Source organism: Alosa pseudoharengus, unplaced genomic scaffold, assembly GCF_046254945.1.
Source record: "Alosa pseudoharengus isolate Yale_2024_CS ecotype anadromous, Long Island Sound unplaced genomic scaffold, YU_APseudo_1.1 YU_APseudo_1.1_scf_8, whole genome shotgun sequence".
Taxonomy (NCBI): Eukaryota; Metazoa; Chordata; class Actinopteri; order Clupeiformes; family Clupeidae; genus Alosa; species Alosa pseudoharengus.
In genome coordinates this window covers 40792005-40819777 of record NW_027468870.1, presented here as the reverse complement: position 1 = coordinate 40819777, position 27773 = coordinate 40792005, and the positions used below count along the sequence as shown (strand labels likewise).

Sequence of the window (27773 nt, the reverse complement as noted above, 5' to 3'; positions counted from 1 at the left end):
CGTTTACCTTGCGGTAATCAATGCAAAAACGAGCTGAACCGTCTGGTTTAGGAATGAGCACAATGGGAGAACTCCACTGACTGTGGGCTGGTTCCACTGCTCCAATATCCATCATATACTGTAACTCCTCTCTCACCAGAGCCAGTTTAGCTGGATGCATCCTATAAGGATGTTGCTTAATGGAAGGAGCATCCCCAGTTTCCACATCATGCACCGTCAAAGATGTAAGCCCTGGTCGGTCCCTAAACAGGGCTACATGAGACTGGACTAGTTCCTGGACATTGTCTCGCTGACATGGAGTCAAATGCTGAAGTAAACTGTCCAAATCTGCCAAGGCAGCAGAATTCTGCAGTCGTGCACTGACTGGCCCTCGACCATCCACATCTACAGGTGGCTCCATTTCTAGAGCTACACAACCCTGGCCCTGTGATAAGGTTACCACACTACAGACGGGTTTAGAGGTGGAACGCTCAATATACCTTTTCATGAGGTTGACATGACACAACTGCGTGGACTTACGGCGATCTGGTGTACTAACCACATAATTGCGATCACCTACCTTCTTCACTACAGAATAGGGTCCACAAAAACGTGTGCTAAGCCCGTCCCCCCTCATAGGCATCAACACTAGCACCTTTTCCCCCACTGTGAAAGTCCGCACCACAGCTTTTTTGTCGAACTGTTTCTTCATGAGCTCTTTGGCTCCTTGCAAGTTGGTTCGAGCTACTTCACAAGCAGAGTTCAACCTTTCTTTAAAGACCGCCACATACTGTAATAGACTACCCTTCTCCCCAGGTTCCAAAAATCTCTCCTTCATGAGCTTCAAGGGCCCACGCACCTCGTGTCCATAAACCAATTCAAAGGGACTGAAACCTGTGGAGTCGTTGACTGCGTCTCTAAGAGCAAACAAAAGAAAAGGCATGACCACATCCCAGTCTCCGCTACATTCTGCACAATAAGTTTTAATCATTGTCTTAAGGGTCTGGTGACATCTTTCAATAGCCCCTTGGGACTCGGGATGATATGCCGAAGACATGATTTGTTTGATACCCAACTCCGACATAACCTCCTGGAAGACACCAGAAGCAAAATTTGAACCTCGATCAGACTGGACCTCTCTGGGCAAGCCAAACCTAGAGAAGAACTGAAGCAGGGCTTCAATCACTGGTCTTGCTTTAATGTTTCGCAGAGGCACTGCCTCAGGAAACCGTGTAGTCACATCCATAATTGTTAGTAAATATTCATTTCCTTTCTTAGTTTTCCTAAGGGGCCCCACACAGTCCACTAACACTCGTGAAAAGGGCTCCTCTACCACAGGCAGAGGTTTTAATGGAGCTGGGGGAATGGTCTGGTTTGGTTTTCCCACCACCTGACACGTATGGCATGTCCGACAAAAATCCACCACATCTGCATGCATTTTGGGCCAATAAAAATGCCTCGAAACTCTCTCCTGGGTCTTACGAATACCTACGTGACCGGCCATAGGGGATTCATGAGCCAGCCGTAAGACTTCCCCACGAAAACATACAGGGAGCACAATCTGACACACCACCGTCCAGTCCTCTGTTGCAGGACGCCTCGGTGGCCTCCATTTCCTAAGTAACACCCCCTCTTGTACGTAACAACCCTCTGACAAATCAGCCATCTCCTCATGAGAGGCAGCCGTTTCAAGTAGAGAAATAAGGGAGGGATCTTTCTGCTGCTCTTGAATCAATGCTTCCCGGTTACACATCAAGTCAGCCGACCCCCCAAGCGACCTGCCCAACACAGTGTCCCCCAACTCAACACAAGGCTCACTTTGAAAGTTTGTGGTCTCCATGGTTTTAGACTTAGCCTGTGAGCGTGTAAGCACACATGCACCAAACACTTCCGGATATTCCACCTCCAAGGCCTGCGTCTCGGGAATGTCACAAGGCACACGACTCACCACTGGGGTGACGCAAACGCGATCACCTGCAAGATCGTTACCCAGCAGCAACTGAATCCCTTCTACTGGCAAGGACGGCACTATGCCTAAAACCACTTCCCCGTCTACCAAGTTACTCTTGAGATGGAGTTTGTGCAAGGGCACAGCTTCAAATTCACCGCCTAAACCTTTTAAGAGAGCAGAACTATTCATTGAAGTGCAGGCTGGCAGCTCCAACACTCCTCGGAGTAGAACAGATTGGGCCGCACCTGTGTCCCTAAGGATAGTCACAGGGACCTCAGGGTCCCCCGCAGCCAAAGACAGAGAGCCATTGGACACAAAACTACCAAATATGTCTGGAGTAACTGCTTCGTTTGCTACTGGCCCATTGTTCTCAAGCACCCCCCCTCTCTTGGTATTAAGGAGAGCCATGGACTTAAAAGAGTCATGTCTGGGAAAAGAATTCTTTTCCAACGCTGGACAACTAGATTTAATGTGTCCTGACTTCCTACAGTAATGACAAATAACCTCTCTAGGAGGTGGGGGTCTAGAAAATCTCCAATTACCCCGATGAGATCTAGCACCAGTAGGCCCATATCCACCCTCTCTCACTTCCATGGGCTTACTGTCTTCCATCGGTACCCTCTCAATGCTTCCAAAGCTCCCTCTCGGACCCACCTCCTTATGAATCAACTCGTATGAATCTGCCATCATGGCAGCCTTACGCAGCTCAAATACCTCCTGACTATTTAAGGCGAGACACGGCAGGTGAAAACATCGTTTTTTCATGCACTGGTCAATTTCGAGATTTTGAGCTAGTCTGTTACCTTAGCATGTATTCTATCACACTACTACAACAAAAAAGTCCGATTTACACATTTAGGTGTTTATTTCATTATATTGTGTCTACTCGCGCCTGTATATTTATCCTAAATTCAGCAAAAGTTAGCATTCTAACCTTGCATGCACTCCCGCGACTGTGACCCAAAACATATCGTGTGTAGTACCGTTGGAAAGCTTTGTTTTTCCTGTATCACGCTATGTGATCGATCCATATATGGACACTTCCTTTGTATCAGCAACCAATCGCGAAAGTTCAAAGACGAGTCTAGGCTGAGAACGGAATCTCATTGGCTGTCTTTCAAGGCTGTTTTCTCAAAACGAGTTTCCGCTCCCACTCTGAGCAAGGAAACTCCACTTCAGAAGCACTTACATACACCAAACTTTCTAGACTTATGCCTAACTATATTTCGAAGATATTTACAGAGGGGTTTGTTGATATATTATTCCTAGCCTGACTTACATGACATTTTATGCCTAAAAACATGGCAAAAATCGATTTTTTAGGGCTATTGACATTATATTCTGATTTACAGGATAACTAAAATAGATATTCATTAATCCCTCTGTACATTTTTCAACATCTATTATCTGAATACAATGAAAACATAATTTTGAACCTGGCTGTATCCAATGCTCAGGTTTCTTGTTTTAAAATGTATGCAAATTAGCGCATATTTAATGAGATAATGCCTAATTTGCATATGTAAACATTAAATTACAGAAAACTTGTAATACATTTTTTTCTCATATTAATGTAAGTAATCAACTGGGTAAGTTTCATAGTGATATCTGCTTGTTAAAAATGTTACCCTATTCACCTGTAGTGTCTCGCCTTAAATATACCTCAATGTGACGAGGGACGCTGTTTTTAAATTGTTCCAGAAGGACTAACTCTCTCAGCTCTTTAAAGGTGAAAACCTCAGAGCCCTTCAGCCATCTATCAAAAGAAACCTCTTGCTGCCTGACCAGATCTAAATACGTATCACCAGGCTTTCGCTTAAGAGCTCTGAATGCTTGCCGATGACCCTCAGGGACCACCTCATACGCCCGTAAAACAGCTTCTTTAATAACTTTGTATTCTGTACACTGAACCGAATCAAGTGCTGCATAAGCTTCCTGGGCCTTCCCCACAAACGCGCTCTGAACTAAGATTGGCCACCTCTCTACTGGCCACTCCAACTCAGCTGCTACCTTTTCAAAAGCATCGAAAAAAATATCAACATCCTCTTGGCAGAACTTTGGCATTAATCTTAAACAACTGCTTAGATCAAACCTAACTTCATGTTTGCGTTGGTATTGATTATCCGTGGACTTTACTTTCTCTCGTTCTAAATCAATTTTGGCTCGCTCTAACTTACCGTGCTCTTCTATCCTAGCCAGCTCCAATTTAGTTTGTCGCTCCATTTCAGCCAATTCAAGCCTCGTTTGTCGTTCCTCTGCTTCTGATCCGAGTCCAAGCCGTTTGATAATATAGTCAATCATTTCCTGTTTTTTTAACTCTTCTCCCACCTCAATGTCTTGGAATTCGGCTACCTCACACAGTTGCGCCTTAGTTAAGCGAACCCAATCCTGACGCACAAGAGTTTTCTGAAAAAACGCGGCCGGGTCAAAAGTAGACATTGCTTGTGGCTAACCTAATTGGCCTACAATGAAGAACAAAATAGCTGCAAACGAATGAAGAACAAAATAACTGCAAACGCCCACGAGAGTGTGAAACAAACACGCGCTTACTTTACTTAGGTACACGAATCTCACCAGGCAGTCAAATTCCCACTCCTGTCATTTTACCCGCAACAAGACAGCCATACATGAGGAAATAACCGTGAACACAATGTTGCCAACGTGAGCGTTAAATAAACAAGAATCTCCACCAGTGCCCAACATAGCCTACCGACGTCTCAAACATAGCCACTTCATTCACAATACTACGCGAATCCCACTATCCACCTTCCGTTTGACTAACAGAACACCATTAATATAGTCCCTGGCAGAATACGGTCACCACATCACTGTTTTTACCAAATCCACATCCATGACTACCCGTTACGGTTTTCCACGACTACTAGCCAAGCCACTGAACCCAAATCACTTAGCTTGTGATACAAACAACCAAAGCTACACAACCGCACAATCCAAACCCGGTCGAGCCTCCCAATTGTTAGGGGATGCCCACGGCGGCAGCCGTATCCACACACAACAACAACGCTGTCTAGGGGAAACTAAATACGTACACTTCTACCTGCCATGGGTCCCTAACCTCAGTGTAGCATTATGTCGTGTCAGTCAGTGGGTAGGAGGCTAATTGCGTGGGTGCAACAACCAGAGGGGTAGGCCTACGCCAGCTTACCTCAAATTCTCGTCTCCAGGCCAGCCCAAGCTACCGGCCTGATGCCGGCCAGCCCAAGCGTCCGTATGTCCAAGTTTACAAAAGGGGAAAGGGGGGGGGGTCAGTCGCTGTAGCCCAGTCCTACAATCCCAAAGGTCCTAAAAGAGTCCTGAAGTCCCAAGGCGAAAATCCCAGAGACTCACCGAACTCCAGTCCTCTTCCAGCGACGACAAACGCTGCCGTCCCACAATAGCGCTCTTTTTCCATTACCCACCTGAGCTGCCTTAATAGCTCAATGAGCCAATAAGTGGCCAGAGGTGAGCCAACTGGTGGATGGGATGTGAAAAATGACCGTCTCATGTCTGACCTGTGCATCTATCCTAACATCACAAAGGATAAGGCTGATTAATATTAGGATTGTTAGGAAATGGAAACATGTAATGAGTTGTTGCTAGCATGACATTTCTGTTTGCAGTTTGCCATTAAATGTTCAGTATGAGCATGTTAGCCACCTAACTATCTTAATGGAACAGGTTATATTTCAATCGGCATATGCTTAGCAAACGCTAGTTAGTCTGGTAACATGAATAACATGAACATGAAACATGTGCCTCCTCCAAGCACAGACGTCACACTTTAAATCCTACCTGTTGCTTTTCACCATCCACTTATTTAACTGCTGTCGCATCCCATCCTGACATGCCATCTCATTTTCCCTTTCTTTTTCTATTTTTAGCCCCCGACAGCTTTTATGCGTTATCCATCTTTTTCAATAGACGAAAACTCACTACTCGTAGGCTACCTGCTCACTCAGTGCTCACAGCGCCCCCACTCCCTTTTCTATGTCAAAATTCTATGATGGAATCTTATGAGATATAGGCGCCTACTCTAGCCTGTTAGTCCTCCAAAATGTTATTTAACATTGAGGAAATCCAGAAATGATTTAGAAACAGTAGCTACATATAGAATATACCAAATATATTATGGTTATTATATACCAAATATATTATTATTATTATTATTTTTACCATCGCTTTGGCGCCCCCACGGTGATGCGCCCCTATGCGCCGCATATAGCGCATGCCCACTTTTTGCGCCACTGGAGCTGGAGCAGGGCAGTCAAACCTGTTGTAGAAGTGGTTCAACTGGTTCGCCCTGTCCAGATTTCCCTCCACAGAGCTGCTGCTCTTCTTAAGGCCAGTGATGGTCTTCATTCCATCCCATACCTCCTTCATGTTGTTCTCCTGCAACTTCTGTTCCACCTTCGTTCTGTAGTCCTCCTTAGCCTCTTTCAGCTTGATTTTGAGTTCCCCCTGTACACGCCTCAGCTCTGCCATGTCCCCCTCTCTAAACGTCATCTTTTTCCTATTGAGAAGGGTCTTGACATTGCTTGATATCCAAGGCTTGTTGTTAGGAAAGCAGCGTACAGTTCTCGTGGGAACAACAATGTCCATACAGAAGTTCAGGTAGTCAGTTGTGCAATGTGTGACCTCCTCTAAGTCCTCTCTATTCTGTAACACACTCCAGTCAGTGGACTCAAAGCAGTCTCTCAGAGCTTTGTCCGCTTCTGGTGTCCACTTCCTGAAGGTGTGCGTGGCAACCGGTAGCCTCTGTACTTTGGGCTTGTACATTGGCTGAAGATGAATGAAGATGTGGTCTGACTTTCCCAGTGGGGGGAGGGGGGAGGCGCTGTATGCATCCCTCACGTTTACATACATGAGGTCTATTGTCCTGTTTTTCCTAGTTGGGCAGTCAACAAACTTGTAGAAATTTGTGAGGGTGGAATCCAGTGTCATGTGATTGAAGTCGCCAGAGATTGCAAAAAGTTTGGAGCCTTGCAATTGTAGAGTGGATGAGATGTAATACAGAAATACCACCATCTTAGCTGGGCCTGAGCTTGTTTCAAATGGACTGAGGTAGCATGAAAAAAGGTCCTGTGGTTATGCATATGCCCCATTTAGAGTTTTTTTGCTCGACATTGCACATACTTCAGGGGTTCTGATAAGGAATGATACACTGTAATAATTACAAAAAATTCTAAATCTTTACAATTTCTATTTCAATTAAATTGGTGGAATATACATCTGCATAAATAATATTGGATCAAATTACATGAATATTCAATTTCTATGGATTCTTGTGAATATTTCAAGACCCTATATGCTATATCTAGCATATTGCTAAGGATATACACTGCAGCTAGAGGGTAGGGAGGCACCAAAGGTGAATAGGATTTATGCTTCTGTGTCGACACAATGCAGTTGCCTTTAAGTCGGCGTAAACCTTTCAAAGTTTTGTGTCTCTTATGTCTGCGTCGCTCACCACCGCAAAGGTTGTCAGAACGAACTCCTGCTGTTTGTTTGTGATACGAAGTGTTAATTTCAAAACGTTACTGGCAGATAGACAGTTTACATTCGGATAACCCCGTCACTGTAACCAAAATATGTCTGAGTTTATTTGCAAAGCTTATGTTACCGAACTAGTATGATGCTACTACCCACAGGTTGCTTGAAGCAGCCGGCTCAACACACAGGGCGAGTTGACCTATCACAGTTTTGTGCATAAAGTTAAAGCAAAAACATAGCCTACATTTTTAAAATAGTTTTCTTTGTGCATGTTGATTAACTAATGACAGTCTACTATTGTCTGCTCCACATTTTCATAGTCTAATTCGGCATAGAGTTAATTTAATGATGGTAATGATTTAATGATGAAATGGTGGCACAGGCCAATGTTGTGTGACTCCTTCACATTTTCATGGCCTAGCCTAATTATTACAGTGCATGAAAATGCACTGTACTGTTCTTCCTAGGCTTCTTCTTATTATAGTGCATGAAAATGCACTATACTGTTATTCCAAAAGTCTTCTTATTACAGTGCATGAAAATGCACTGTACTGTTCTTCCTAGGCTTCTTATTCTTCTTCTTCTAACGCAATTAATGCAGCTTCAACCGCTTAACGTAGAAACTTCATTCAAACTATGTTACGTAGGTCTTACTTAGGACATGGGTGCTTTGTATTTTTCAGCTTTGTAACTTTTATACTTTTTAAACTATTAATTAAAAACTGTTCAAAATTTCCCCATAGACTTAACATGGGCTGATGACATCACAATAGAGCCGTTAAGCAATTAGAATCCTATGGCAGGTGTTCGGGCCAGCTGCATCAACTGCCAGTCTCAGGCTTTAAGCATACAAACTGGCCCTATTAAGACTACACATCCTGTTCAACTGCTTCCTCTGCCAAAAACTGTTTCAAAATAAAAGTCCTCACTACAATATTTCACTGTTAAACAATTTAACCCTTTAAACTACTGAACTTTTATCTGTTCAGCCATTGTAACTGTTACTTGTCACCAACTATGACTCCTACCCACTGTAGCTAGTTAGCTAAGATAGCTAAGTAACTTGGTTAGCATAGTTAGCATGCTAGCATGTTAGCATGCTAGTTAGCATGCTAGTTAGCATTTTTAGCAAAACTGTTAAAAACGATTAGCTAAGTTAGCTAAGTCACATGGTTAGCATAGTTAGCATGCTAACATGTTAGCATGCTAGTTAGCATTTTTTGCAAAACTGCTAAAAATGATTAGCTAAGTTAGCTAAGTCACATGGTTAGCATAGTTAGCATGCTAACATGTTAGCATGCTAGTTAGCATTTTTTGCAAAACTGCTAAAAATGATTAGCTAAGTTAGCTAAGTCATATGGTTAGCATAGTTAGCATGCTAGCATGTTAGCATACTAGTTAGCATTTTTTAGCAAAACTGCTAAAAATGATTAGCTAAGTTAGCTAAGTCACATGGTTAGCATGTTAGCATGCTAGCATGTTAGCATGCTAGTTAGCATTACTGTTAAAAATGATAAGCGAAGTTAGCTAAGTCACATGGTTAACATAATTAGCATGTTAGCATGTTAATTAGCATAGTTATCATAACTAATAAAAATTATTAGCTAGGTTAGCTAAGTCATATGGTTAGCATAGTTAACATTTTAATATTGTTAGCATGCTAGTTAGCATAGTTACTTGGTTACCATTATTATCTTTAACATAGTTAGCATAACTACTAGCAAACATTGGAGCCATTCCAACTGTTAGTTATCGTCAACTATCTGCCTAAATAATTTAACCATTTCAATTATCAACCTATTTAACTGTTCAGTCATTCCAACTATAGTAAACCTTATCTACCAAGCAAATAATTTAACCATATGAACTCATCATATTTTTGCATTTTCATGCACTGTATTTCCTTCAGGAAATGCTTTTCTAGTTATTATTCTTCTTCTAACGCAGTTAATGCAGCTTCAACCGTTTAACGTAGAAACTTCATTCAAACTATGTTACGTAGGTCTTACTTAGGACATGTGTGCTATGTATTTTTCAACTTTGTAACTTTTATACTTTTTAAACTATTAATTAAAAACTATCAAAATTTCCCCATAGACTTAACATGGGCTGATGACATCACAATGGAGTAATTAACTTGATTTGCACCTGTATCTTCTTCCAGCTGCTCATCTAGGCCCCATCAAAGAATCAGTTCAACTGATTGCACCTGTATCAACTGCTTTCTACTGAACTAGACCAACTCTCTCTGTGTCTCTACATTCTACAAGGATATAAGACACATTTCATCCAACTTTCTATCCATTCATCCTCTTCAAACCATTCACTCATCCACCCATTAAACTATCCATCAACATCCATTAAACAATCTGCCCATCAACATCCATTCAACTTTCTGTCTATCAACATCCATTACACTATCTACATTTAACTTTTAAACTATATACTCTGTCTCAGGCTTTAAGCATACAATATGGCTCTATTAAGACTGCCGTTAAGCAATTAGAATCCTAGGCCAGGTGGCCAGGCCACCTGCACCCTATCAGTTTCTCAGGCTAACCTTTTAAACTTTCCAGCTATTTGACTGTTCAGTCAGTCCAACCATATTAAACCTCATCTACCTAGTTCAGTCATTCCAACTATATTAAACCTCATCTACCTAGCAAATAATTTAACCTTTTACACTATCCACCTATTTAACCGTTCAGTCATTCCAACTATATTAAACCTCATCTACCTAGTTCAGTCATTCCTATATTAAACCTCATCTACCTAGTTCAGTCATTCCAACTATATTAAACCTCATCTACCTAGCAAATAATTTAACCATTTGAATCCTATGGCAGGTGTTCGGGCCACCTGGATCTCAACTGCCAGTCTCAGGCTTTAAGCATACAAACTGACCCTATTAAGACTACACATCCTGTTCAACTGCTTCCTCTGCCAAAAACTGTTTCAAAATAAAAGTCCTCACTACAATATTTCACTGTTAAACAATTTAACCCTTTAAACTACTGAACTTTTTAACTGTTTAGCCATTGTAACTGTTACTTGTCATCAACTATGACTCCTACCCACTGTAGCTAGTTAGCATGGTTAGCATAGTTAGCATGTTAGCATGCTAATTAACATTTTTAGCAAAATTGCTAAAAATGATTAGCTAAGTTAGCTAAGTCACATGGTTAGCATAGTTAGCATGCTAGCATGTTAGCATGCTAGTTAGCATTTTTAGCAAAACTGCTAAAAAGGATTAGCTAAGTCACATGGTTAACATAGTTAGCATGCTAGCAAGTTAGCATGCTAGCATGTTAGCATGCTAGTTAGCATTTTTAGCAAAACTGCTAAAAATGATTAGCTAAGTTAGCTAAGTAACATGGTTAGCATAGTTAGCATGCTAGTTAGCATAGTTAGCAAAACTGCTAGAAAATGTTAGTTAAGTTAGCTAAGTAACATGGTTAGCATGCTAGCACTGCTATAAAACATTAGCTAAGTAGCATAGTTAAAAGAATTAAAAATCTTAGCATAACTGCTAGCAAACATTAGAGCCGTTCAAACTTTCAGTTATCATCAAATATCTACCTATGCACAGCCATTAAACTATTTGAATATCAACATTCATTAAACTGCTAGAAAACGTTAGCTAAGTAGCATGGTTAGCAGGTTAGCATTGCTAGCACTGCTATAAAACATTAGCTAAGTAGCATGGTTAGCATAGTTAAAAATCTTAGCATAACTACTAGCGAACATTAGAGCCATTCCAACTTTCAGTTATCGTCAAATATCTACCTATGCACAGCCATTAAACTATTTGAATATCAACATTCATTCAACTTCCAGTCTGTCAACAACTTTTAAACTATTTACCTTCAACTTTTAAACGGTCTACTTTTAAACTATCATTAAACTATCTATTAAACTAGCTGTCTATCAACAACTTTTAAACTATCTACTGTCTATCAACAACTTTTAAACTATCTACATTCAACTTTTAAACAGTCTACTTTTAAACTATCAACTTTTATTAAGCTATGCAACCACCATGTCTATCCTAGCATCACCGTAGTAACCATCTCTTTATTACCTGTTTTAACTATACATGATATTTTACATCACAACTTTAGCATTTTCATGCACTGGTAATTCCTTGGAATTGCATTTCTAGTTCTTCTTCTTCTTCTAACGCATTTAATGCAGCTTCAACCGTTTAACGTAGAAACTTCATTCAAACTTTGTTACGTAGGTCTTACTTAGGATAAGAGTGCTATGTATTTTTTATCTTTGTAACTTTTATACTTTTTAAACTATTAATTAAAAACTATCAAAATTTCCCCATTGACTTAACATTGCCCTTTATGACATCACAGCAATTAGAATCCTGTGGCAGGTGTTTCGGCCACCTGTTTCAACTGCCAGTCTCAGGCTTTAAGCATACAAACTGGCCCTATTAAGACTACACATCCTGTTCAACTGCTTCCTCTGCCAAAAACTGTTTCAAAATAAAAGTCCTCACTACAATATTTCACTGTTAAACAATTTAACCCTTTAAACTACTGAACTTTTTAACTGTTCAGCCATTGTAACTGTTACTTGTCATCAACTATGACTCCTACCCACTGTAGCTAGTTAGCATGGTTAGCATAGTTTAGCATACTAACATGTTAGCATGCTAATTAACATTTTTAACAAAACTGCTAAAAATGATTAGCTAAGTTAGCTAAGTCACATGGTTAGCATAGTTAGCATGCTAGCATGTTAGCATGCTAGTTAGCATTTTTAGCAAAATTGCTAAAAATAATTAGCTAAGTTAGCTAAGTCACATGGTTAGCATAGTTACTATGCTAGTTAGCATTTTTAGCAAAACTGCTAAAAATGATTAGCTAAGTTAGCTAAGTCACATGGTTAGCATAGTTAACATGCTAGCATGTTAGTATGCTAGTTAGCATTTTTAACAAAACTGCTAAAATGATTAGCTAAGTTAGCTAAGTCACATGGTTAACATAGTTAGCATGTTAATATGCTAGTTAACATTTTTAACAAAACTGCTAAAATGATTAGCTAAGTTAGCTAAGTCACATGGTTAGCATAGTTAGCATGCTAGCATGTTAGCATGCTAGCATGCTAGTTAGCATTGTTAGCATAACTGTTAAATATGATTAGCTAAGTCACGTGGTTAGCATAATTAACATGTTAGTTAGCATAGTTAGCATAACTAATAAAAATGATTAGCTAGTTTAGCTAAGTCATATGGTTAGCATAGTTAACATTTTAACATTGTTAGCATGCTAGTTAGCATAGTTACTTGGTTAGCATTATTATCTTTGTTAACATAGTTAGCATAACTACTAGCAAACATTAGAGCCATTCCAACTGTTAGTTATTGTCAACTATCTGCCTAAAAATTTAACCATTTCAATTATCAACCTATTTAACTGTTCAGTCATTCCAACTATAGTAAACCTTATCTACCAAGCTAATAATTTAACCATATGAACTCATCATATTTTTGCATTTTCATGCACTGTATTTCCTTCAGGAAATGCTTTTCTAGTATAGATATTGTAGTACTTTTTTATATCAGTCTTTGAAAACTGAAAAAAAAAAAATGTCAATGTCAAAAAATCATTTTCGAGAATGAGGATTAAATACTGGACATAGATTAAATAGCCTATTGCTGTTTTTCCTTGGTCTCCCTCAAATTTCCATCTGTTCTTACGAGTAGTAAACAAAACCATATGATTTACTTAATGTTATACAAGAACAGAATAGAATTGGACAGAATTGAGTTCAGACTTGAGTTCGGTATTTTGGGTCCGGCCCTCCTCAACAGTCCGAGTTTGTCATATGGCCCTTTGGGGAAATTAGTTGCCCACCCCTGGGTTAGACCAATCAAAATTTGAATAATTTGCAATTATTTTTGGAAATCATGGACTCCTCTGGGCTAATGAGGAGAGGGCCTATCCAAGTATCCAATGTATCCAACTTGTTTTAGTGCTCAGTTTGAAACCCAACATCTATGACGGTGTGGAGGTGCATTAGTGCCTACAGCATGGGAATCTTGCACATCTGGCAAGGCACGTTCAATGCTGAATAATGTATACAGGTTTTGAGCAACATATACTGCCATCCAGGAAATGTCTTTTCCAGGGAAGACCTTGAATATTTCAGAAAAACAATCCCAAAAGGAATTTTCTTCATATGTAAAGTATGCTAGTCAGTGCTAAAATGGCCTGTGTACAATCCAGACCTGTCAAATTAGGTGCATCATGGAATGAAAAAACATGATTAATAATACCCCATACTGTTGAGCAACTGAAATCCTATATCGGGCATACTATATAACATTTCATTCTCAAAACTCTGACAACTGATTTCCTCACTTCCTAAACATTTACAGAATGTTGTTCAGTGAGGTGAACCTCACATGCCCCCGTCCCAGCTTTTTTTGAAACATGTTGCTGGCATCAAATTCAAAATGAATCAAAATCAAAATTCAAAATTTCCATGAAATAGTCAACATTTTCATTTTCAGCATTTGATATGTTGTCTATGTCCTTTCTGCTGCTACATATTGGTTTACGAGATTTGTATATTATTACATATTATCACGTTCTTCCTTCTATATCTAATTATGTATACAAAGAAAAGAACCAGACATTTTCTTTTACCTATATTGCAAGCGATTGGACAGAATCTCTTGTTTCACATGTTCCAGGGCCCCATGAAGGAAGAGTTCTAGTTCAGTGCGCTGCTCCAGAATTGTACGAGCAAGACGCTTGACCCGAGTCATTTCACATTCACGCAGTGCCAATAGCTTCTGCAATTTCTCAAGTTCTGCACAGTTGGTCTGTGTGCTGAGAATAACTTTCTCCTGGATCTCATTCTTCTCATGCTCAAACTGCACTGACATGATATTAAGTGCCCGCTCCAAAACATCGACCTTACTTCTCAGTTGCAAGATCTCTTTCTTTTGGGCAGCCATCTTACAAACGTTCTGTTTCATCATGAACTCACTTGTATCCTGGAACATTAAAGAAAACGAGAAGAGAAAAAAAACATTATTTCCCATGTTCCAAGTTCCTTTTTATAAATAAAATGTTGTTCTCTGGCCAGTCACTGTAGAACAAATTAGACCAATCTGCGAAACAAATAATTATGGCCAGACTTATGGCATCTCATTTAAGAAAATACTCAAACTATTTGTGCACGTAGGCCATGACAGATTTAATAGCCACATTTTGCAGGTAGGAAAGTTTAAGTGGATGTGAAATTGAAAGCAAGCCTAGTCAGGTTGCTTTTGACATCTATCTAAGACTACGTTTACACGAAGCAGGGCATTTTCCTAAACGAATATCTGGCCATCTACGTTTGCAAATAAAACTGCATACATGTACACGAGACCGTTTTTTTTTAAAATGTGTTTACACGAACCCGTGTACATACATGCTGTCATGAGCACGCCAAACCACAGTGGCAGTCTAACGATAGCCTCAAGCTCACATTAACCAATCAGAACCCTGAAAAGTCGCACGTGAGAGCATGTAAATGTAAATATTGGTCGCACATTTGGTGTACTTCTGTTGCATACTGTGACGTTGGCTGCCCAAAACTCCGTTTACCACAGTTTAGAACCAAACGCATAAACGGAGTTTTCCCAAAAAAACACTTTGGCCGGAGTTTTTTTGGATAACCGTTTTACGGTTGCTAAAAATAATTAGCTAAGTTAGCTAAGTCACATGGTTAGCATAGTTACTATGCTAGTTAGCATTTTTAGCAAAACTGCTAAAAATGATTAGCTAAGTTAGCTAAGTCACATGGTTAGCATAGTTAACATGCTAGCATGTTAGTATGCTAGTTAGCATTTTTAACAAAACTGCTAAAAATGATTAGCTAAGTTAGCTAAGTAACATGGTTAGCATAGTTAGCATGTTAACATGCTAGTTAGCATTTTTAGCAAAACTGCTAAAAATGATTAGCTAAGTTAGCTAAGTAACATGGTTAGCATAGTTAACATGCTAGTTAGCATAGTTAGCATAACTACTAAAATGATTAGCTAGGTTAGCTAAGTCACATGGTTAGCATTTTAACATTGTTAGCATGCTAGTTAGCATAGTAACTTGGTTAGCATTATTATCTTTGTTAACATAGTTAGCATAACTACTAGCAAACATTAGAGCCATTCCAAGTGTCAGTTATCGTCAACTATCTACCTAAATAATTTAACCATTTAAACTATCCACCTATTTAACTGTTCAGTCATTCCAACTATATTAAACCTCATCTACCTAGCACTATATTTCCTTCAGGAAATGCTTTTCTAGTTCTTATTATAGTGCATGAAAATGCACTGTACTGTTCTTCCTAGGCTTCTTATTAGAGTGCATGAAAATGCACTCTACTGTTATCCGAATTATTACAGTGCATGAAAATGCACTGTACTGTTCTTCCAACTTTTCTTATTATAGTGCATGAAAATGCACTATACTGTTCTTCCAAAATTTCTTATTAGAGTGCATGAAAATGCACTCTACTGTTCTTCCTAGGCTTCTTCTTCTTATTATTATTATTATAGTGCATGAAAATGCACTATACTGTTCTTCCAAGTCTTCTTATTAGAGTGCATGAAAATGCACTGTACTGTTCTTCCTAGGCATTTTATTACAGTGCATGAAAATGCACTGTACTGTTCTTCCTAGGCTTCTTCTTCTTCTTCTTCTTCTAACGCAGTTAATGCAGCTTCAACCGTTTAATGTAGAAACTTCATTCAAACTGCGTTGCGTAGGTCTTACTTACGACATGTGGGCTTTGTATTTTTCATCTTTGTAACTTTTATACTTTTTAAACTATTAATTAAAAACTGTTCAAAATTTCCCCATAGACTTAACATGGGCTGATGACATCACAATAGAGCCGTTAAGCAATTAGAATCCTATGGCAGGTGTTCGGGCCACCTGGATCTCAACTGCCAGTCTCAGGCTTTAAGCATACAAACTGGCCCTATTAAGACTACACATCCTGTCCAACTGCTTCCTCTGCCAAAAACTGTTTCAAAATAAAAGTCCTCACTACAATATTTAATTGTTAAACAATTTAACCCTTTAAACTACTGAACTTTTTAACTGTTCAGCCATTGTAACTGTTACTTGTCATCAACTATGACTCTTACCCACTGTAGCTAGTTAGCATGGTTACCATAGTTAGCATGTTAGCATGCTAGCTTGTTAGCATGCTAGTTAGCATTTTTAGCAAAACTACTAAAATTGATTAGCTAAGTTAGCTAAGTAACATGGTTAGCATAGTTAGCATGCTAGCATGTTAGCATGCTAGCATGTTAGCATGCTAGTTAGCATTTTTAGCAAAACTGTTAAAAATGATTAGCTAAGTTAGCTAAGTAACATGGTTAGCATAGTTAGCATGCTAGCATGCTAGTTAGCATTTTTAGCAAAACTGTTAAAAATGATTAGCTAAGTTAGCTAAGTAACATGGTTAGCATAGTTAGCATGCTAACATGCTAGTTAGCATAGCTACTGAAAATTATTAGCTAGGTTAGCTAAGTCACATGGTTAACATAATTAGCATTTTAATATTGTTAGCATGTTAGTTAGCATAGTAACTTGGTTAACATTATTATCTTTGATAACATAGTTAGCATAACTACTAGCAAACATTAGAGCCATTCCAACTGTCAGTTATCGTCAACTATCTACCTAAATAATTTAACCATTTAAACTATCCACCTATTTAACTGTTCAGTCATTCCAACTATATTAAACCTCATCTACTTAGCAACCAGTATAGTTTGTTTTTACTCTGTATGATATTTTACATCATATTTTTTGCATTTTCATGCACTGTATTTCCTTCAGGAAATGCTTTTCTAGTTAGAGTGCATGAAAATGCACTCTACTGTTCTTCCTAGGCTTCTTCTTCTTATTATTACAGTGCATGAAAATGCACTGTACTGTTCTTCCTAGGCTTCTTCTTCTTCTTCTAACGCAGTTAATGCAGCTTCAACCGTTTAACGTAGAAACTTCATTCAAACTGCGTTGCGTAGGTCTTACTTACGACATGTGGGCTTTGTATTTTTCATCTTTGTAACTTTTATACTTTTTAAACTATTAATTAAAAACTGTTCAAAATTTCCCCATAGACTTAACATGGGCTGATGACATCACAATAGAGCCGTTAAGCAATTAGAATCCTATGGCAGGTGTTCGGGCCACCTGGATCTCAACTGCCAGTCTCAGGCTTTAAGCATACAAACTGGCCCTATTAAGACTACACATCCTGTCCAACTGCTTCCTCTGCCAAAAACTGTTTCAAAATAAAAGTCCTCACTACAATATTTCATTGTTAAACAATTTAACCCTTTAAACTACTGAACTTTTTAACTGTTCAGCCATTGTAACTGTTACTTGTCATCAACTATGACTCTTACCCAATGTAGCTAGTTAGCATGGTTAACATAGTTAGCATGTTAGCTTGTTAGCATGCTAGTTAGCATTTTTAGCAAAACTGCTAAAATTGATTAGCTAAGTTAGCTAAGTAACATGGTTAGCATGCTAGCATGTTAGCATGCTAGTTAGCATTTTTAGCAAAACTGTTAAAAATGATTAGCTAAGTAACATGGTTAGCATAGTTAGCATGTTAGTTAGCATAACTACTAAAAATTATTAGCTAGGTTAGCTAAGTCACATGGTTAACATAATTAGTATTTTAATATTGTTAGCATGCTAATTAGCATAGTAACTTGGTTAACATTATTATCTTTGATAACATAGTTAGCATAACTGCTAGCAAACATTAGAGCCATTCCAACTGTCAGTTATCGTCAACTATCTACCTAAATAATTTAACCATTTAAACTATCCACCTATTTAACTGTTCAGTCATTCCAACTATATTAAACCTCATCTACTTAGCAACCAGTATAGTTTGTTTTTACTCTGTATGATATTTTACATCATATTTTTTGCATTTTCATGCACTGTATTTCCTTCAGGAAATGCTTTTCTAGTTATTCTTCTTCTTCTAACGCAGTTAATGCAGCTTCAACCGTTTAACGTAGAAACTTCATTCAAACTGCGTTGCGTAGGTCTTACTTATGACATGTGGGCTTTGTATTTTTCATCTTTGTAACTTTTATACTTTTTAAACTATTAATTAAAAACGACTCAACATTTCCCCATAGACTTAACATGGGCTGATGACATCACAATGGACTAATTAACTTGATTTGCACCTGGTATCATCTTCCAGCTGCTCATCTAGGCCCCATCAAAGAATCAGTTCAACTGATTGCACCTGTATCAACTGCTTTCTACTGAACTAGACCAACTCTCTCTGTCTCTCCATTCTACAAGGATATAAGACAAATTTCATCCAACTTTCTATCCATTCATCCTCTTCAAACCATTCACTCATCCACCCATTAAACTATTCATCAACATCCATTAAACAATCTGCCTATCAACATCCATTCAACTTTCTGTCTATCAACATCCATTACACTATCTACATTTAACTTTTAAACTATATACTCTGTCTGAGGCTTTAAGCATACAATAAATATGGCTCTATTAAGACTGCCGTTAAAGCAATTAGAATCCTAGGCCAGGTGGCCAGGCCACCAGCATCAACTGCCAGTCTCAGGCTTTAAGCATACAAACTGGCCCTATTAAGACTACACATCCTGTTCAACTGCTTCCTCTGCCAAAAACTGTTTCAAAATAAAAGTCCTCACTACAATATTCCACTGTTAAACAATTTAACCCTTTAAACTACTGAACTTTTTAACTGTTCAGCCATTGTAACTGTTACTTGTCATCAACTATGACTCCTACCCACTGTAGCTAGTTAGCTAAGTTAGCTAAGCAACTTGGTTAGCATAGTTAGCATGCTAGCATGCTAGTTAGCATTTTTAGCAAAACTGCTAAAAATGATTAGCTAAGTTAGCTAAGTCACATGGTTAGCATAGTTAGCATGCTAACACGTTAGCATGCTAATTAGCATTTTTAGCAAAACTATTAAAAATGATTAGCTAAGTTAACTAAGTTAAGTAAAAATTATTAGCTAAGTAACATGGTTAACATAGTTAGCATGTTAGCATTGCTAACATGCTAGTTAGCATAACTACTAAAAATGAAAACATTAGCTAAGTTAACTAAGTTAAGTATTATCCACCTATTTAACCGTTCAATCATTCCAACTATATTAAACCTTATCTACCAAGCAAATCATTTAACCATATAAACTATCCACCTATTTAACTGTTCAGTCACTCCAACTATATTAAACCTCATCTACCTAGCAACCAATATAGTTTGTTTTTACTCTGTATGATATTTTACATCATATTTTTTGCATTTTCATGCACTGTATTTCCTTCAGGAAATGCTTTTCTAGTTACAGTGCATGAAAATGCACTGTACTGTTCTTCCTAGGCTTCTTATTAGAGTGCATGAAAATGCACTCTACTGTTCTTCCTAGGCTTCTTCTTCTTATTATTAGAGTGCATGAAAATGCACTCTACTGTTCTTCCTAGGCTTCTTCTTCTTCTTATTAGAGTGCATGAAAATGCACTCTACTGTTCTTCCTAGGCTTCTTCTTCTTCTTCTTCTTCTTCTTCTTCTTCTAACGCAGTTAATGCAGCTTCAACCGTTTAACGTAGAAACTTCATTCAAACTGCGTTGCGTAGGTCTTACTTATGACATGTGGGCTTTGTATTTTTCATCTTTGTAACTTTTATACTTTTTAAACTATTAATTAAAAACTGCTCAAAATTTCCCCATAGACTTAACATGGGCTGATGACATCACAATGGACTAATTAACTTGATTTGCACCTGGTATCATCTTCCAGCTGCTCATCTAGGCCCCATCAAAGAATCAGTTCAACTGATTGCACCTGTATCAACTGCTTTCTACTGAACTAGACCAACTCTCTCTGTCTCTCCATTCTACAAGGATATAAGACACATTTCATCCAACTTTCTATCCATTCATCCTCTTCAAACCATTCACTCATCCACCCATTAAACTATCCATCAACATCCATTAAACAATCTGCCTATCAACATCCATTCAACTTTCTGTCTATCAACATCCATTACACTATCTACATTTAACTTTTAAACTATATACTCTGTCTCAGGCTTTAAGCATACAATATGGCTCTATTAAGACTGCCGTTAAGCAATTAGAATCCTATGGCAGGTGTTCGGGCCAGCTGCATCAACTGCCAGTCTCAGGCTTTAAGCATACAAACTGGCCCTATTAAGACTACACATCCTGTCCAACTGCTTCCTCTGCCAAAAACTGTTTCAAAATAAAAGTCCTCACTACAATATTTCACTGTTAAACAATTTAACCCTTTAAACTACTGAACTTTTTAACTGTTCAGCCATTGTAACTGTTACTTGTCATCAACTATGACTCCTACCCACTGTAGCTAATTAGCATAGTTAGCATGCTAGCATGTTAGCATGCTAGTTAGCATTTTTTGCAAAACTGCTAAAAACGATCAGCTAAGTTAGCTAAGTCACATGGTTAGCATAGTTAGCATGCTAGCATGTTAGCATGCTAGTTAGCATTTTTAGCAAAACTGCTAAAAACAATTAGCTAAGTTAGCTAAGTCACATGGTTAGCATAGTTAGCATGCTAGCATGTTAGTTAGCATAGTTAGCAAAACTGCTAAAAATTATTAGCTAGGTTAGCTAAGTCACATGGTTAACATAACTACTAAAAATGAAAACATTAGCTAAGTTAACTAAGTTAAGTATTATCCACCTATTTAACCGTTCAATCATTCCAACTATATTAAACCTTATCTACCAAGCAAATCATTTAACCATATAAACTATCCACCTATTTAACTGTTCAGTCACTCCAACTATATTAAACCTCATCTACCTAGCAACCAATATAGTTTGTTTTTATTCTGTATGATATTTTACAATATATTTTTTGCATTTTCATGCACTGTATTTCCTTCAGGAAATGCTTTTCTAGTTATTATTATTATTCTTCTAACGCAGCTAATGCAGCTTCAACCGTTTAACGTAGAAACTTCATTCAAACTATGTTACGTAGGTCTTACTTAGGACATGTGAGCTTTGTATTTTTCAACTTTGTAACTTTTATACTTTTTAAACTATTAATTAAAAACTAATCAAAATTTCCCCATTGACTTAACATTATGATTATGACATCACAATACGGCCGTTAAGCAATTAGAATCCTATGGCAGGTGTTCGGGCCACCTGCATCAACTGCCATGTTCAGGCTTTAAGCATACAAACTGGCCCTATTAAGACTACACATCCTGTTGAACTGCTTCCTCTGCCAAAAACTGTTTCAAAATAAAAGTCCTCACTACAATATTTCACTGTTAAACAATTTAACCCTTTAAACTACTGAACTTTTTAACTGTTCCGCCATTGTAACTGTTACTTGTCATCAACTATGACTCCTACCCACTGTAGCTAGTTAGCATGGTTAGCATAGTTAATATGTTAGCATTGCTAACATTGTTAATATTTTTAGCAAAACTGCTAAAAACGATTAGCTAAGTTAGCTAAGTAACATGGTTAGCATAGCATGCTAGTTAGAATAGTTAGCATACCTACTAAAAATGATTAGCTAGGTTAGCTAAGTCTCATGGTTAACATAATTAACCTAGTAAATTAGCTAGTTAGCTTAACTACTAAAAATGAAAACATTAGCTAAGTTAACTAAGTTAAGTAACTTGGTTAACATTATTATCTTTGATAACATAGTTAGCATAACTGCTAGCAAACATTAGAGCCATTCCAACAGTAAGTTATCGTCAATTATCTACCTTAATAATTTAACTATTTAAATGATCCACCTATTTAACCGTTCAATCATTCCAACTATATTAAACCTTATCTACCAAGCAAATCATTTAACTATATAAACTATCCACCTATTTAACTGTTCAGTCATTCCAACTATATTAAACCTCATCTACCTAGCAACCAATATAGTTTGTTTTTACTCTGTATGATATTTTACATCATATTTTTTGCATTTTCATGCACTGTATTTCCTTCAGGAAATGCTTTTCTAGTTATTTTTCTTCTTCTAACGCACTTAATGCAGCTTCAACCGTTTAACGTAGAAACTTCATTCAAACTATGTTACGTAGGTCTTACTAAGGACATGTGGGCTTTGTATTTTTCATCTTTGTAACTTTTATACTTTTTAAACTATTAATTAAAAACTATTCAAAATTTCCCCATAGACTTAACATGGGCTGATGACATCACAATAGAGCCGTTAAGCAATTAGAATCCTATGGCAGGTGTTCAGGCCACCTGCATCAACTGCCAGTCTCAGGCTTTAAGCATACAAACTGCCTCTATTAAGACTACACATCCTGTTCAACTGCTTCCTCTGCAAACTGTTTCAAAATAAAAGTCCTCACTACAATATTTTTACTGTTAAACAATTTAACCCTTTAAACTTACTGAACTTTTTAACTGTTCAGCCATTGTAACTGTTACTTGTCATCAACTATGACTCCTACCCACTGTAGCTAGTTAGCATGGTTAGCATAGTTAGCATGGTTAAAATTGCTAGCATTGTTAACATTTTTAACAAAACTGCTAAAGATTATTAGCTAAGTTAGCTAAGTAACATGGTTAGCATAGTTAGCATGCTAGCATGTTAACATGTTACTTAGCATAGTTAGCATAACTGTTAAAAATGATTAGCTAGCTTAGCTAAGTAACATGGTTAGCATAGTTAGCATGCTAGTATAGTTAACATGTTAGTTAGCATTACTACTAAAAATGCTTAGCTAGGTTAGCTAAGTCACATGGTTAGCATAGTTAACATTGTTAACATGTTAGTTAGCATAACTACTAAAAATGATTAGCTAAGTTAGCTAAGTCACATGGTTAACATAGTTAGCATGCTAGTTAGCATAGTTAACATAACTACTAAAATCATTAGCTAGGTTAGCTAAGTCACATGGTTAACATAGTTAGCATTTTAACATTGTTAGCATGCTAATTACCATAGTAACTTGGTTAGCATTATTATCTTTGTTAACATAGTTAGCATAACTGCTAGCAAACATTAGAGCCATTCCAACTGTCAGTTATTGTCAACTATCTACCTAAATAATTTAACCATTTAAACTATCCACCTATTTAACTGTTCAGTCATTCCAACTATATTAAACCTCATCTACCTAGCAACCAATATAGTTTGTTTTTATTCTGTATGATATTTTACATCATATTTTTTGCATTTTCATGCACTGTATTTCCTTCAGGAAATGCTTTTCTAGTTTTTAAATGATTTTACCTTGTGCGATTTATGTTTTTTTTTTATTTTATTTTTTTATCTTTACATTTTACATGGGGCAGCCGTGGCCCACTGGTTAGCACTCTGGATTTGTAACCAGGTTGCCGGTTCGAGCCCCGACCAGTGGGCCGCGGCTGAAGTGCCCTTGAGCAAGGCACCTAACCCCTCACTGCTCCCCGAGCGCCGCCGTTGTAGCAGGCAGCTCACTGCGCTGGGATTAGTGTGTGCTTCACCTCACTGTGTGTTCACTGTGTGCTGTTTGTGTTTCACTAATTCACCGATTGGGTTAAATGCAAAGACCAAATTTCCCTCACGGGATCAAAAAAGTATATATACTTATACTATTTTAAACTATTCTTTCACTATTGCCCTTTTATGCTTTTGTTATTACTGTTTGCTTTTGCTTATGTAAAGCACATTGAATTGTGATTGTGTATGAAATGTGCTATATAAATAAACCTGACTTGACTTGACTTGCATGGACTGGAGGTAACAGACATAGAGAAGCGGGGCACATTTTAATGTTGTGGGAGTTAGAGGCAAAAGGACTGGTTGCCTTTGTCGATGCCCGGTGCTCCGTGAACTTCCACAGGTAAACTTCATCTTCACACAAGGAGGGCTTCATGTGAGGGTTGATGCGCTGACACTTCAGCAACAGCCTTCACTGAAATACTTTGAACTTCATTGAATGTGGCTGTTCTCACGTTAGCTGATTGTGATTAGCGTACACCAATATTATTACCAGGCTTGGAATTTCACCATTCTGGGGGCAAGGCCACTTGGCCTTCAGTTGGGCATATTTGGTGGGGGGCACAAAGGCCACATGTCAGGGCACCAAGGCCAAAGTTAACTATACAGTAGTAGGCTATAAAAATGATCAAAGTTGTAGATAGGTAGGTAGGTAGGTAGGTAGGTAGATAGGTAGATAGATAGATAGATAGATAGATAGATAGATAGATAGATCCCCGGGGGAAATTCAAGAATTAAGTATTAAGTATATCAAGTATTTAGCCTATTCACTGCAGTAGACCTGCATCACTGTATGAAACATTACAAAAACATGAAACATGACATATTACATAGAACTGTAAATCATCTGATCATCTAATATTTGCAGATATCTAGGCTATATATAACATTTATTTTATATTTGGCCTGTTATGAAATCATGTATTAAACAATTTAAGCACAGCTCAGCTTTAAGAAACTCAAATAGCCTAGATGCATGCTTAGCATTTTGTGATCATTATGGCTACTTTCACAAACTCTTAGTCAGCTGTCCTATGATTTACCAATATAGGCGATATTTGTAACTTTATTTTGTATTTGGCCCGTTATGAAATCATGTGGAACAATTTAAACACATTGTAAAACGTAAAGCCCAAATTTGGAGACATCCATGCATGTCGAAATTTGCTACAAATTTAAAACTAGATTACTCTGGAACGGCTAACTGTACAGGGGACTGCTTTACACTTTTGTGTTCGGTAAGGTCTGCTGTTTATTCTGATATCTGGTATGTCATGTGTTAAAAGAAGGGTTCGTGAAGTATTCCACCGAGATGAATGGGTAGTGAGATCATGGGACGCAAAACCCTCAATAGAATGTATGATTAAATTGAATTATATTATTTACTTTTCTCGCGAACCGTTCAACACAGCAATGATCGGCTAACATCGTTTAAAAGCTGAGAAAAAGCTCTTTCATGTGATGCTTGTGATGTCTGTGTGATGAATAGGCTACTTCGCGAGTAGTTCAACTGAGAAGAATGGGTAAATTTGGACGCACTTTCTTTCTTGCGCGGTCACTTTCTCCACTGCGTAAAAGACTAAATTAATTTGCGCTGTGAATGCTAACATTATTTTGACAGGCCACAGACTAAATAAAAATCGCCATTAGTAGGACGCAAAGCAGAATATTGAAAGAACGGGGCACCAAGGCCACCGTGGCCTGTAAACCTCTGATTTTCGAAGGGGCCTCACGGCCAATGCAAGGGGCTACGGCGGCCATGGCCGTCGTGGCCGTCGTGAAATTCCTACCCTGATTATTACCAATAATTAATTATGCATTATACATCTGTGTAGTATCTACTATTTTGCCCACACTCCACTCACATCATTATTTTTTCACATCACATCATTACCTTTACAGAAATTTCAGGTTTCTGGCGAACAGTTGCCGCAAATTTGAAGCAAGGTCATATTTTTACATGCAAATTACGTTTCTGGCAAACAGTTGCGGTTAACTTTTGGCAAGGTTGCAGCAAATTTGCAGCAATGTCATATGCAAATTAGGTTTGTCACCAGAAGTTCACTGGAAGTTTGCCATTATTGGCTAAATGTGGTGGCAAATTTCTGACGAACACATTTGCCACTAGTGGCAAACTTCTCATTGTTGCCAGAACTTTGCTGGAAGTTTGCCTCTAGCGGCCAACATTGGCAAACTTCTGGCAATATTTTCTAGTGATCTCATTTGTTTCCCACAAATCACCCACAAGTTTACTGCAAATCTGCTGCAAACATTTAATTTTTGTAAGGGTAATCACATCATTATTTTATGGAACAATAATATAATTAATAATAGTATTAAATAATAGTATTATAATAGGCTATTATAGTGTTATATGAATATATATTCAATGTAATACATATACATTTTAACATCAATATCAAGATAACCTGTTTCTTTTGACTTTTTACAAAATTAATTTGATTGAATATTTCATTTAGCTAGTTGCTATTTTCTGTTTTCATCCTTTTCCACCTAACAAAATCCGTATTTGTTGGCTATTTTGAAAAATGGCCACCATGGCCCCCAGGGGCCAAATCCAAGGCGCTTACGGTCCTAAATCTGATCAGACCCCCTTTGTGAGTTTCTCTACCAAATGTGATGCTCTATGTTGACCTTAAGTTGGCACAAGTGCTAGTACTTGTTAGTACCTTGCATGTAATTTGTGCATATGCTGCTCCCCTCTCTTTATGCTTTATACGTCTAGGCTAAGTAAAAAGCCATGCTAATGAGAACAACACTCCACAGGCTTTGAATGTTAGAACAGTGTAATGTGTACCTTATGCAGGGTGAGTGATGCATTTTCCTCTTCCAGGATTTCACTTCTCCCTCTCAGGTGTTCCACCTCACTCATGTGGTAGGTGAGAGCCTCATTGAGACGCATATTCTCCTTGAACACTGAACAAGAGGCATCATCTAGTTGCCTGCACAAATAAGAAAAATAAATAATGAAACAAGGTTTATTTAAACTTGAGGTAGAATAGGTCTTTGGCTGCATCCAAACTCATCCATACTAGCCTATTATATAGATAGATAGATAGATAGATAGATAGATAGATACTTTGTTGATCCCCAAGGGGAAATTCAAGGTCTCAGTAGCATACAGACATCACACACAACATTCACAACATTCAGCACGGCTGAAGTGCCCTTGAGCAATGCACCTAACTCCTCACTGCTCCCCGAGCGCCGCTGTTGTTGCAGGCATCTCACTGCGCCGGGATTAGTTTGTGTGCTTCACCTCACTGTGTGTTCACTGTGTGCTGAGTGTGTTTCACTAATTCACAGATTGGGATAAATGCAGAGACCAAATTTCCCTCACAGGATCAAAAGAGTATACTTACTTAGAACATCGTCAGCAAAGAGAGCTATTTTTTGCTCTCCAGCTTCCAATTGTATACCTGTAATGTCATTGCTTTTTCTGATCCAATGTGCTAAGGGTTCTATAAAGATTGCAAAGAGAATTGGACTTAATGGACAGCCTTGTCTTGTAGACCTCTCCAACTGGAAGGAGTCACTAATATAAGCTCACCATTAATTTTCAGTCTAGCGGCCAGCTTGGTGTATAAAGCTTCCAATATCTTAATGAATCGCTTATTAAAACCAAATTTGTCCATAACATCAAAGATAAATTTCCATCTTACTGAATCAAAAGCCTTCTCTGCATCAATACTGATCAACATACAGTAATCCTTTAGCATAAATAGAGGTAAATAGTTTGTAGTCAATATTAA

General features: G+C 38.0%; 1 protein-coding gene across 1 annotated transcript in view; it reads right to left on the bottom strand.

Annotated features, from left to right (window-relative positions):
* The window catches only part of LOC143111315 (basal body-orientation factor 1-like), a 151623-nt gene that overhangs the window by 51262 nt on the left and 72588 nt on the right, over positions 1-27773 (bottom strand). Inside the window, exons 7-8 of the mRNA XM_076273522.1 lie at positions 26819-26963; positions 14086-14438 (exon numbers count right to left, since the gene is read on the bottom strand). Of these exons, the coding sequence (XP_076129637.1) occupies positions 14086-14438; positions 26819-26963 (498 nt within the window). The remainder of the gene's footprint in view (positions 1-14085; positions 14439-26818; positions 26964-27773) is intronic.